Source organism: Mesoplodon mirus (genome assembly GCF_964341445.2).
Source record: "Mesoplodon mirus genome assembly, chromosome: 17".
NCBI classification, from domain to species: domain Eukaryota; kingdom Metazoa; phylum Chordata; class Mammalia; order Artiodactyla; family Ziphiidae; genus Mesoplodon; species Mesoplodon mirus.
In genome coordinates, this window is record NC_138993.1 from 60,545,101 (window position 1) to 60,557,485 (window position 12,385).

Consider the following 12,385-nt stretch of genomic DNA (forward strand, 5'->3'; position numbering starts at 1 on the left):
TATTGCAAGCTTTAAGGGGAAAAGGTTGTCTTGAAGATGGCCTCTCAATGGGGGGAAACACAGGGAGACAGACATCCCTCCTAGGAAATAGCTCTCTTGACAACCAACCCATAAATGTTAATTTAGCTAAATATGCATTCATTAATATCAAAGGTTCTAATTGTGTTTTTGAAATCTGTCATATTACCTCAAATATAATTCAACTCTTGAATAGGGTTTCAGAATTACTTAAAATTTATACCTGCTCAAAAATAGCTCTGCTTCATGTTTTTCAATTTAATAATAGACATTCCAAATTTGGAAAAACATAAACAAAAAGGAAGAGCTGACTTTACCAAAGAAATTCTTTTTCCTCATGCTTTTATTACAGGATTGTTTAAATAGTAAAATCCTCTACCACAATTCAAATAGGACTTGATTTTTAAAAAGAAGGAAAGGATAAAATTACTTGGGCAGAAATGCATTATTATACAGTTGTTAGGTAAACAGTAGACACTGAAATGTTGGTAAATGCTAGTTTCAAAAGTATATTTAATGGTTAAAAGGTTCACAGTATTTTAGATGTTGCTTTTGCTGTTCATTTTCTTTTTCTAAGGATTTTGAGGTTAATCTCAATAAGCCAGCAAAATGAGAAATCCAGAAGTTAGAATACATTAAGATAGTAAGGGATGAAATTCACTGAAACTGAAAGGAAATGAGTGAACAATATTTGTCTTTATAAACTTATTTTCTAATTCTGTTACTCTGATTTATTATGGTAATTAATCAACTATTTTGTTAATTGTATATTTAGTGTTTAGTCATTCAAATTCTATTTTTGCTTTCTCTTTAAAAAAAAAAACTCAGAGAATAAAAAGTAATTCTTGCAGTATTTTAGTCCAATTAAAGTTGAAACAGAAGTTTGTGGTATTTCTCTTTTTTTTGAAGTATAGTTGATTTACGATATTATACTAGTTTCAGGTGTACCCCACAGTGATTCAGTATTTTTGCAGATTATACTTCATTGTAAGTTATTATAAGACAATGGCTATAATTTCCTGTGCTATACAGTATATCCTTGTTGCTTATTATTTTATACCTAGTAGTTCATATCAATCTCATACCCCTAATTTGTCCCTTCCCCCTTTTCCTCTCCCCTTTGGTAACTGTAAGTTTGTTTTCTTTTTTTTTTTTTTTTTTTTTCTTTTTTTTTTTACTAAGCAAAGAACTTTATTAATCTTTGTTTCAAACTTTATTCCCAGGCTTCCTCAGCTTAATTAGCTGCAAAGAATGAATTGTATATAAGCAAAAACTGAAAAGAGCTGCAGTGTCCAGGGGCTTGGGCTTAAAAATATTAGAGATCTAGATTTTATCAGATCCATAAACAAAATTTTAAAAAGCAGTCATAATATAAAATAGCAGCTCCCAGTAACTTCTTCAAGATTTATCTTCTTCAGAAGTTGACTCAACTCAGTTTGCTTCATTTTTGGAAGCCTCATCAAAATTCTCCACAAGATCTGGAACTTCATCATCATCCTCCTCTCCAGTAGCAAGTGGTGCTTTTCCATCCACAGATTGTTTGGGCAGAGCTTCAGCCAGTCTCCTTAAACTGGTCAGACTGTCTGCGCCAAGCTGGTTTAAGATGCTGGGTAGCATTTCTGTCAGCTGCTTTGTCTCAGCATGGCCTGTAATGGTGAAAGTGTTTGCTGCCAGAGATGCCTGAACTTTAGGGTTGTTAAAGTGGATCACTGTTCCTTGGTTTGTGAACATATTCACCTCTTCAATACCAGAGATATTGTTTACCCCTAACTTCTTTAAAGAGAACTGAAGTTTTTTGTCGTCTGCTGTGGCTGTTCTATGAACCACCTTCTTCTTTCTGCGAGCAGTTCCTTTCCCACCAATGCGCACTTGTGCCTGCAGTTTGGCGAGTTTCTCCTGGTTCATGATAGTTTCTTTCATCTTGTTGGAGCGGAAATGGGGCCGCGCGGGGGACTAGGGTTGGCGCTCGGGGGGTCTCGGGCAGACCAGCTGAGATAAGGCGCACACACGCGGGGACGCAAGATGGCAGCTGTAAGTTTGTTTTCTATATCTGTGAGTCTGTTTCTGTTTTGCATATACATTCATTTCTATTATTTTTTAGATTCCACATATAAATGATATCATACAGCATTTGTCTTTCTCTGTCTTATTTCATTAAGCGTAATATTTTCTAGGTCCATCCACATTGCTTAAATGGCAGGATTTCATTCTTCTTATGGCTGAGTAATATTCCCTTGTGAATATATATACACAACACATCTTCTTTATCCATTCATCTGTTGATGGGCACTTAAGTTGCTTCCATGTCTTGGCTATTGTAAATAATGCTGCTATGATCATCGAGGTGCATATATCTTTTCAAATTAGTGTTTGTGGTATTCCTCTTGATGTACCCTATATTTAAATTTACACATATGAATTTTAGAGCATTTTAGAACGGGTGTGTGTGTATTTGGGAGACAGGCAGGGGACTTGATGATTAAGATATTTCAACTAATAGCATAGACACAGCCCAAGTTGATGGAATGATCGTATCAGTCTCCACTTCTCTCTGTAGGTGAGAGGGTAGTGCCTCATGTTTTATAATATTTCTATAGTATAACAATCAGACAAAAAGTATTGTGAAAATTTGGACATTTTGAAATTTGCATGCATAGTCCAGAGATGCTCCTCAGAGCAGACTTTGTCAAGGACCTACTTTTTCTAAGGGGGTTGGGATAGCCAAGGACCTACTTCTTTGATTGTCTCTGAGCTTTGCTTATGGCTGACTTGGAAGAACAGCTGGCCAGGCTTTTCTTTCTTTTTTTTTTTTTTTAACATCTTTTTTGGAGTATAATTGCTTTACAATGGTGTGTGAGTTTCTGCTTTATAACAAAGTGAATCAGTTATACATATACATATGTTCCCATATCTCTTCCCTCTTGCATCTCCCTCCCTCCCACCCTCCCTATCCCACCCCTCTAGGTGGTCACAAAGTACAGAGCTGATCTCCCTGTGCTATGCGGCTCCTTCACACTAGCTATCTATTTTACATTTGGCAGTGTATATAGGTCCATGCCACTCTCTCACTTTGTCACAGCTTACCCTTCCCCCTCCCCATGTCCTCAAGTCCATTCTCTAGTAGGTCTGTGTCTTTATTCCCGTCTTACCCCTAGGTTCTTCACAGGCTTTTCTTGATGGCAGTTTGCCTCTGCCCTGAAGCTAAAAGGGCTTTTGGACTATTGCACAACCCCAGAGTTTCTATAGCTAGTAGGTCATGTGGCTTTGCCAGAAACACTGAAGGTAAATAACTCGAGCTATTGCAGACTAGTGTAGACTGGTCTTCCCACCAAGAACAACTTGACAAGCTTGACAAAATATTTTTTAAGAATTTGCATGAAGGTTTTGGAGAGCAATCGGGGCAGCCAGTCTTAAGGGGCCAAGATCCCAAGCGGAAGAGACACTCATTGAGATTAGCCTCCATTTTATGTCAGTTTTCCCTTGAGTTCTCTGCCCTTCCCAAACAGCACAGATATAAAGGCTGACAAATTGAGGAGAATGTGGGTATGAAGGGGCAGAAGAGATAAGCAGAGTTCTCTACAGTCTCACAGGGCTGGGGGGAGAAAAACTGGAGTCCAGGAACTGAGGGGCCAAGATCATGGAGAGAAAGTAAACACAGAGAAGAGAACCAAAAAATCTGAGATCAGATGTATAGAGAAAATAGGTGACAGAGGCAGATATAAGATAGATAATGGAATTATGGGGTACAGACTTTACAATAGGTCAAGAAAATATTTGAAAAAATGAAGAATAACATTAGTCCTATAGACTGAATGTTTACATCCTCCCAAAGTGCATATGTTGAAAGCTAATCCCCAGTATGATGATATAAGGAGATAGGACCTTTGGGAAGGGATTAGGTCATGAGGGTGGAGCCTGCATGAATGGGATTCATGCCCTTACAAAAAAGACGACAGAGAGCTCCCTTGACCATTCCACTATGTGAGGACACAGTGAGAAGATGGTCATCTATGAACCAGGAAATGTGAACTTACCAGATACCAAATATGCCAGCACCTTGATCCTGGACTTCCCAGCCTCTCGAACTGTAAGGAATAAATCACTGTTGTTTACAAGCAATGCAGTGTATAGTATTTTGTTATAGCAGCCTGAATAGACTAAGACTAAAAGAAAATTGAAATCTATTCAAAGGAGGAATCAAATGAGCTCTCTAGAACTAAAAATTAGATGAAGTGAAATTAAGGATGCAATAGATAGGCATAATAATAGGTTAGACACAACTGCAGGAAGGAAAATGGCCTGGAAAATGGATCCAAGGAAAAAATATCCAGATTGAAGTATAGAGAGAACAAAGCTAGAAAAGAGAGAAAAGAGACTAGGAGAATATTGGACAAGATGTCAAAATCTAGTATATGTGTGAATAGAGTCCCAAAGGGGAAAACAAGAGCAAAAGAGAGAGAATTAATATTACTGTTAATTTGAGTCTTGTAGCTTTTTTTTTTTTTGCTGTACGTGGGCCTCTCACTGTTGTGGCCTCTCCCGTTGTGGAGCACAGGCTCCAGACACGCAGGCTCAGCAGCCATGGCTCACGGGCCCAGCCACTCCACAGCATGTGGGATCTTCCCGGACCGGGGCACGAACCCGTGTCTGCTGCATCAGCAGGCGGACTCTCAACCACTGCGCCACCAGGGAAGCCCTCTTGTAGCTTTTTGATGTTTTTATTTTATTTTTCATTGTGTAGAATCCACATGACCTATGGAAAGACAATAGCTAATAGGTATAACCGGAGCCAAATTAAGCTTTGGCTGATGTATTTCAGAAGATGATGTTATCTTGGATTTCTTGTGAGAGGTGGGGAAAGACAATGATTTTTCTTTGTTCACCTCTCTTGACCTATGTTTACAGCTGTGAGTTTTAAAAAAGTGGTGGCCTATATACTTATATGCAGAGAGCACATGGTGAAACAACTTTTACAAAATCAGAGACTTCTCATATTTCCAGCATTTCATTTTTCTCCAATTTCCGTGTATCAGTTCAAACAGGAAAGAGATGGCTAACTCAAAGGATTAAGAGAATATTGACAGAGCTATGGGAAAGGTTAAAATGGAGTTGTCCTACAAAATAAAACATGACTGAACATACAACTCAGCAATTGTACTTTTGGGCATTTATCTCAGAGAAATAAAAACTTATGTTCATAGAAGCTGTATTCCTAGAGTGCGAAGAAAGGCAGAGAAAGGCCTGGGGGCCAGAGAGCAGGGGGCAAATAGAGAAACCTGCATGTCTCTGCTACAAGCAAATATTTTCTTCTAGTATTTCCCAGAGCGAGATTTTTCTTTTAAAAGTAGTATTTATTTTTCTGAAATTTCATTACATGTTTTTCAGTTGTCTATGTATGCTTCTGCCTAGTCGGCCCTATGATCAGTATCATTCTACTGGTTGTGAACCTGCGTTTATAATTAACCTGTGTTTATAATTTTTGTACAGTAAACAAACACCTTGTAAACTGGATACATTTCATTTCTTAAATTTTAATTAAGCGTATTTATTAAGCTCTCACAATAAGTAAGTCTTGCCGGAGATACAATTAAAGGTGGGAAAAGGGGGGAGAGGGTTTCTCTGACCTCTAAGTTATTCATAACCCTATGCAGAAGATAGAAATATTTACCAAAACCCACCAGTACATGGAACAAACTGAAAGGGAGGGGAGGCTGTGTCTTTAATCAGGTGTAAAATTCTAAATTGAAATATTGACGTCGCTACGCGTAGAGCTTTAAATTTCCACGGCAGTCCTGCAAGTGTTTGTGGTGGGGGGTGAAGTGAGAGCTGTGATACTTCTGCATCTCATCCCAGGAACATAGTTAGCGGAGACATGAGATGCCTTTGCATTTCTGAGGCAGATTAGGCTTCCTTCCACTCTTCATCATTTTCCTGCCGAAACTCGAGATGGTTTTTTCCGCAGTCACCTTGTCCCTCTTCCCGTCTCATGTTGCAACTATCTGGACTTCATCAATCTTTCCGCCTTAATCCCTGACCACATCTTCTCCTCTTTTCCTGCCACATCACAACATTTGAAGAGAAACAAACTTACGATTTGATCTTAGTTTTTTAACAAGATAGAAAAAATTATGCATATCATCTATTAATTTTGAAATGTAGGCCACGTAGGACATCACTGTGACATGAAGGTCATGTTTTTCATTTAAATTCCAATTTTTTGAATAGAAAGATTTGACAGGGATTTCCTGAATGAAATAAATATCCTCTAACCAACTTTGCAGTATTTTCATCTGAGGAAATGTAAAAGGATCCGCATCTCCTCTAAAGTATTTATTTAGATTTTTTTTCTTTAAAGCTGTGTTTTCTTGCATTTGATTGTCACCAGCAAATATAAGAAGTGATGAGTTTTCCTAGCGGCTGGAACTAAACAAGATCTCTCATTAAGTAGCAAAGAATCCAACAGCCTTTCTTTGTGCTCACTTTCCTTACACAATGACTTCTAATTTGCCCAACTGTTACCTTCAAAGTAAAAGGAGGAATCTGATTTATAATCAACACAATTTGCTCAGTTTTACAAAAATTGTTTGGTTTAAATAATTTGTACAGAATGAAGATGTCAAAAACACTTCAGATTTTACTTATCTTCTAAAACAGATTTGCTTTGAAATCCAATCTAACTCGTATATACATTTTGAGTCTATTAGTCTTTAATAAAAGATAGTGGATATTTTTATCAGACTGTCTCTGCAGAATAATACCACTACTCTGCATTTTTTAAAAAAAGCAACTTTATCTTGAAAAAGTTGGAATATCTTTCATCTCATTGTATCCTAATTCAGGGGCAGGAGAATCCATCTTGCAGATGAAGGATTGAGACAGATAAATGATTTGTTGTCCAAAGTGACATCTGCAGAAGGGCTGGCCCTGTGTGAACTTAAGACCCTCACATCCAGCGCCACTTGCTCTGCTCGCAGTAGCCAACACTGCCGGAGCAACAGGGACTGATGTAAAAGCTCCTATCTCCCTCTGCAATTCCAGCAGCGGTGGTCACTACCCTTCTGAAGATGGCTGCTGCAGGCACACTTTAAAAGTAGAAACGCAGGAAGTAAGAGAAAGGGTTTGGGTTTGTTTTCTGGGGCAGGAGGAAGGCAGGAGAACTCCTCTTAGCAGGATGCTAAACTGGTGACTCCTGGAAGTCACACTTTTCATCCCCAAAATGACAGCTTTCTAAAGGAAATAAATAACCCCTCCCATCCTGCATATTGCCAGGGAACTCCGTGGAAAAAGACGTGCGACCCAGGGCAGTGTGCTGCAGAGGCTGCATGCGCTGGGGCTAGGGGTGTGAAGGAGAGAAGGGCCAGGAAAGACAGAAAGGCAGGTGGTAGGAGATGAGCAGCCAGGGCTGGATAAGAAAAGAGTGCGGTTGAAAGAAAATGGGGAACTTACCGAGATTGGCTACAAAGGCTAGAAAAGCCTCACAGCGCTGCTCCTTGAAGATGAAGTCACTGTATCAGGAGCCTATAAACCCTGTAAAACCAAAAGAAAGCACGGTCAGGAAGGGTAGGGCTGAGGCGAGACCTGTGGTTACTAAGTCACAAATAACGAAGACAGCATTTCTATAAACACTTCAACCAAAATGTTTAAGCAATTCTTCGGTCAATGTCCATGGTACTCAATTGTTCTCTTTTTGTGACAAATCCCAAAGAAGTAACCTCAATCTGTTACCCTTTGCGAAACTGCTGATTCTGGGTGGCCTCAGAAACAAAACTGCAGCGCACGCATTTTGAGGAAGGAAAGTAAAAACGTAACATCAAGTCCGGTGTTTTGGGAACTGGACGACTTTGGTTGCCAGCTCCAGGCTCTTTTATCTCTTCCGTCTCAAATTAGGAAGAAAAACCTGTTCTCCCTGACTGCATTCCTTTTCAAAAATTTTCCTTTCTCATACCCAGATGGTGCCCTTTGAACTTAAAAGCTAAAGAACTTTGTTCCCCACTGTAAATCGTCCCCAAGGCCACGTTGCTTTTCCATTTAGCTGCCAAGCTGGGGAGAATTGGCAGTTATACTGGACAATTAGCACTTTGAAATATTATCCCAGCACATATGTAACAGGTTAGCACAGCGCCTGGACACGAAAGGGAGTGCCTTCCTTCCCTCTGGGCACTAACCTAGGCAGGTCTAGTTGCATTTCTACCACTGAGATAGGGGAAAGCTGGTGTCCTAAGAGGGGATAGATACAGAAGAAAAGAAAAATATGAAAGAATGTTGCTGGACTCTTATTTTAAAATTCAGTTTTATATTGATAAGTCATTAAGCAAAGCCTTAAAAATAAAATCAAAGGGAGAAAAAGACAACAGGAAATGAAAATATTAATACTGAAACCCCTAAAAGCAATCACCTTTATCTCTAGCTGTAGAACTACACTCTAAAACTCAAGTCCAAAGTATTACAGACACTGACCAAAGACCTATCACTGAACTGTCTCTATTAATAATTAGGAATGGTTTTAAGTTTTTCCCTAGCACTTTATTTAGTACAATCCAAAATGTTATCACATAGAAAAAACAAGCAATAGCAGGGCTGTTATTTCTATAATCTGTGAAAATAAGCATTAACCCACTCTTCTAGTCCCTGAATAAAACCGGACATATGGTGGGTATTAAAAAGCAAATGTAGTCTATCACAACTTGGTAAATTTTTTTGTTTGTTCACAGAACCTCTCACTTAAAGGGAATTTTCCTGCTTCAGTCTTCCTTTAAGAGATGAATTCTCTAAAACACTACCCACCGCTTTCAAAATCCTTAAATCCAGAGAAAAGTGGTTCTTAAAACTATTCAGATTAACCTGGAAATAATACGGCAGTTTAGCCAGCTACGAAGTATGTGGGCCTTTCTAGCTATTCCTCATGATTTCCTGACCAGAAGAGAAAATAACTTCTAGCTTCACCTTGAGCTAATAAGTCAAGAGAAATTTGAGCCAATGTTTAAATAGGACATACATAATCCAGACTGTTATACAGAAAAGAAAATTGTATTGGATTTGGTTGAGTTTTCAGAGTTTGACGGAAAGACTAGATCAGGGATCAGAAGATGTGGCTATTAGCCTTAGATGTGCAAACCTGAGCAGTACCTCCCTGATTCTCACTTTCCTCGTCTACAAAATAGGATAAGAGAATCCATTGGGCCAATCTTTATTTTATGTGAGAATTTCATAACTATAATCAGATATACATTATCATTCACAGTTAGAGGGTATTCATTCAACAGACTCATTTTGAGAGTTCCACTTTCCAAAAGGATTTTATTCCATGTAAATGTTTATTATCATTGGGTGTAGCCAAAACCTCTGTTGTTTCTGGAAATAATAAGAAGGGTTAAATCTCAGGTATCACAAAGCTTGCTTTATTCCTCTGACCTCTAAACCCTTAATTCTGGAAGTCCTGCCTATCCTCTCCATGCAGACAGCTTGAGCTCACTTGGGGTAGGGAAAGAGATGCTTCTAAATTTAGTCTAAGTGGATTTAACATATGGCATCATACCTTCCCGGGTCAAGAGGTCCCTGTGTTTCTGGAAAACTGGAAGACAGATTTTGCTGGGTGGTAGAAATTGGAGAAGGAAGACCATTCAACTATTTGGAGAAAAACAGTGACTTGAGGATGTGGGGTTGCTTTAAACTAAATTTCTAAAAGAAAGCTATGCCCTAATGCTAAAAAGACTTCTTGATTTAGGCCTTTGAGATATTTCCCTGATGGCATTTAAGACATATTAAGTTATTTCACATTTGGTCCATGTGTGAAATGGACTCAGCTCTAAGTGAGTTACTCAGACTTGGACTTGGTAAATTATCTTTATTGGATTTGAGGATAAAAATAAATAGAAGCACAAGGAGGGTTAGAATTGAGGTTTTCTTTTCCAAAGCCAAAGGCTCAGAGTCAATAAAAAGTCAAAAGATAAAGGCATAAGAAAAAACAACAGCAACAGTGAAATTAAGACTTTTAAATTGGAAACAAGTGTTTTTTTTTTTTTGGAAACAATTTTTAATAAAACTGTGATTCAAACCTTAGAAGTTTCTTATTAAAAAAGACCTGGCTTTAATTTCAGGTGAGCATGGGTGGCTTCAGGTCAGCAATGACAGTAATGTGTATTTCGGTGAACTTCAAATACTCGTGAGGGAAAAACAGGTATGATCTGCCATATTTCCTTATGGCTTAAGTAAGGCATCAGGATTCATGCTTTTATGTCTGTCTGGGATATCCACGATTACTAACATTCTTATAAGTTTTTTCCCTCGCTGCACCAAAGGCATAAAAGGACTCCAAGAAAAGAGCAGCTTTAAAGACAGAGCTGAAATGGTGTAAAATCCAAAATGAATGTGTATATTTGGTTCTGTGCAATAAAACAATGGCAGTAAGTGTCATTGTAAACTATGTGAACACTGCCATCTAATGCATTGCTAAAAATCAGCAAGTGCTTTGGAAAGTTTTGCTGGGAAGCAAGAGAAACAGAAAATAACCACCTAATTAAGAACACCACTGTCAGGATTTTACTTTACATTAAATGGAATACAGTATTTAAGTAAATCATGGCTCTTGTGCCTTATTTTTCAGCACACCAGCAGTATTTGTTTTCTGAATACCTCTATCTTTTCTAATTTTCCAAGAATAGATTTTTTTATCTTACCAGTGCTGTGTAGCAAATAGTATTTAAATTAAGACTTTTTCTATCTGAGGGCTGCTTTGTAGCTTGGAGAAAACAGGTCATCAAAACATATCAATTGAAAAAATCCAAAGACCTAGAAAAGATGCACCACTGTGTCTTTATTCAATGTGGGATGTGATTAAAATGTCAGATGTTGTGTTAGAAGCTATCAATCCTGTATCCACCATGGCCATTTTCATTGCTTCAAGACTATTTAGAAAAAAAATTTTTGAAAACCTGTTCACCATGGTTGAGCTAAAAGAAGCATATCACACACATGTACACACACCTATACACACACAAACACACAATAAAACTATCATAACTTCCCCTAATCTTTACATAAGGAATATTTGGGGAAAAATACTTAAAAGATATATCAACCGCTTCTAATATTAGCACTTTGCAAAAGGACTTTACTAAAACTTCAAATGAGCCTGGCACAATCATTTATATAAACTCTATAAGCAAGTAAGTTGAAATAATCCTGTATTCTTTGGTTTCACTGCCGGGAACTAGCTGATGGTTATCTTGCTGCAACAATTCCCACCCTGAAGAAACTGCAAATCACATCGACCAAGAAAGGATGAGTAGTGGGCCAAAGGAGAGCGGGTGTAGTAAATCTGATAAGTTTGGGGGAAGTGTGCTGCTGTAAACTGCAGCTGAGGCGAGTCCTTCATGGTAGTGAAAGATATGTGAGGGGCAAGACAGTTGTTTATACGCACAATGGTAGAATGTTCAGAAAGTGATTGCATTTGCGCTTCATTAATTCACTCAGTTTGCTGAGCTCAGACCAAAGAGTGATGGAGAGATCAATGAGATGATGTCTCCATGTTTTAAAACGTCCACCCCAGTAGGAGAAAGAAGATATCTTCATAAATACATAATATATGTATATATTATATGTATATATTTTTACATAAATATATGTGATATAATATGGCTCACAAATACATAGTATATTTGAAAAGAGTTTAGTAATTAGCAGAGTAGATGCCCAATAATTATATTTTTGAATGTGTGGATAACTATTTGGATAAATGAATAAATGGATTTATGAATTAGTGTCCTAAGAGAGGTTATGGGAGTTCAGAGAAAAGACAAATGATTTCTGTTAATTTTGGTAAGCTGGGGAGGGGAGACAAGTTATAGGAGTTTAAGAAAGAATATAAAATATAGTTGGGATTTGTGCAGCACATTGAATGATTGTTAATATAAACCCAAGTAGTGACAATAGTAAGTAAGGCCATTGGAGGCAGAAAGAATAATAAAGGCTTGGAGACAGGAATTTATTCTGAATGAATGCATTTCTGTTTGCCTGGTGATCTAAAAATGAGGGGGAAATTTCTACCTCCCACCATATACAAAAATTAGCTCAAAAGAGATCAATGACCTAAATATAAGACTTAAAACCCCGAGAAGCAAACATGGAGGCAAATCTCCATGACACTAGATTTGACAATAGATTCTTAGCTATGACACCAAAAGTACAAACACCAAAATTAAAAATAAATTGGACTTCGGCAGAAATTTAAAACTTCTGTGCATCAAAGGACATTATCAAGAAAGTGAAAGGGCAACCAACAGAATGGAAGAAAATACTTGTAATTCGTTTATCTGACAAGCGTCTGGTAAATAGGATACACAAAGAACTCTTGAAACCCAAAAACAAA

General features: G+C 37.9%; 1 protein-coding gene and 1 long non-coding RNA gene across 4 annotated transcripts in view; both read right to left on the bottom strand.

Moving 5' to 3' along the window:
• LOC309792545 overlaps nucleotides 1-12,385 on the bottom strand; it is a 43,342-nt gene that overhangs the window by 14,351 nt on the left and 16,606 nt on the right. The window contains exons 1-4 of one of the 3 annotated variants that reach the window (XR_014291731.1): nucleotides 7,744-8,012; nucleotides 7,465-7,545; nucleotides 4,053-4,103; nucleotides 2,053-2,412 (exon numbers count right to left, since the gene is read on the bottom strand). This is a non-coding gene — a long non-coding RNA (uncharacterized lncRNA). Of the gene's footprint in view, nucleotides 1-2,052; nucleotides 2,413-4,052; nucleotides 4,104-7,464; nucleotides 7,546-7,743; nucleotides 8,013-12,385 lie in introns of those variants that run through there. The other 2 variants (XR_014291730.1, XR_014291729.1) reach the window with 2 other exon arrangements.
• On the bottom strand, nucleotides 1,209-2,041 carry LOC309792544 (transcription factor BTF3). Its single transcript, XM_082602225.1, has one exon. The coding sequence runs from the start codon at nucleotides 1,936-1,938 to the stop codon at nucleotides 1,450-1,452; it is 489 nt and encodes a 162-aa protein (XP_082458351.1). The 5' UTR covers nucleotides 1,939-2,041; the 3' UTR covers nucleotides 1,209-1,449.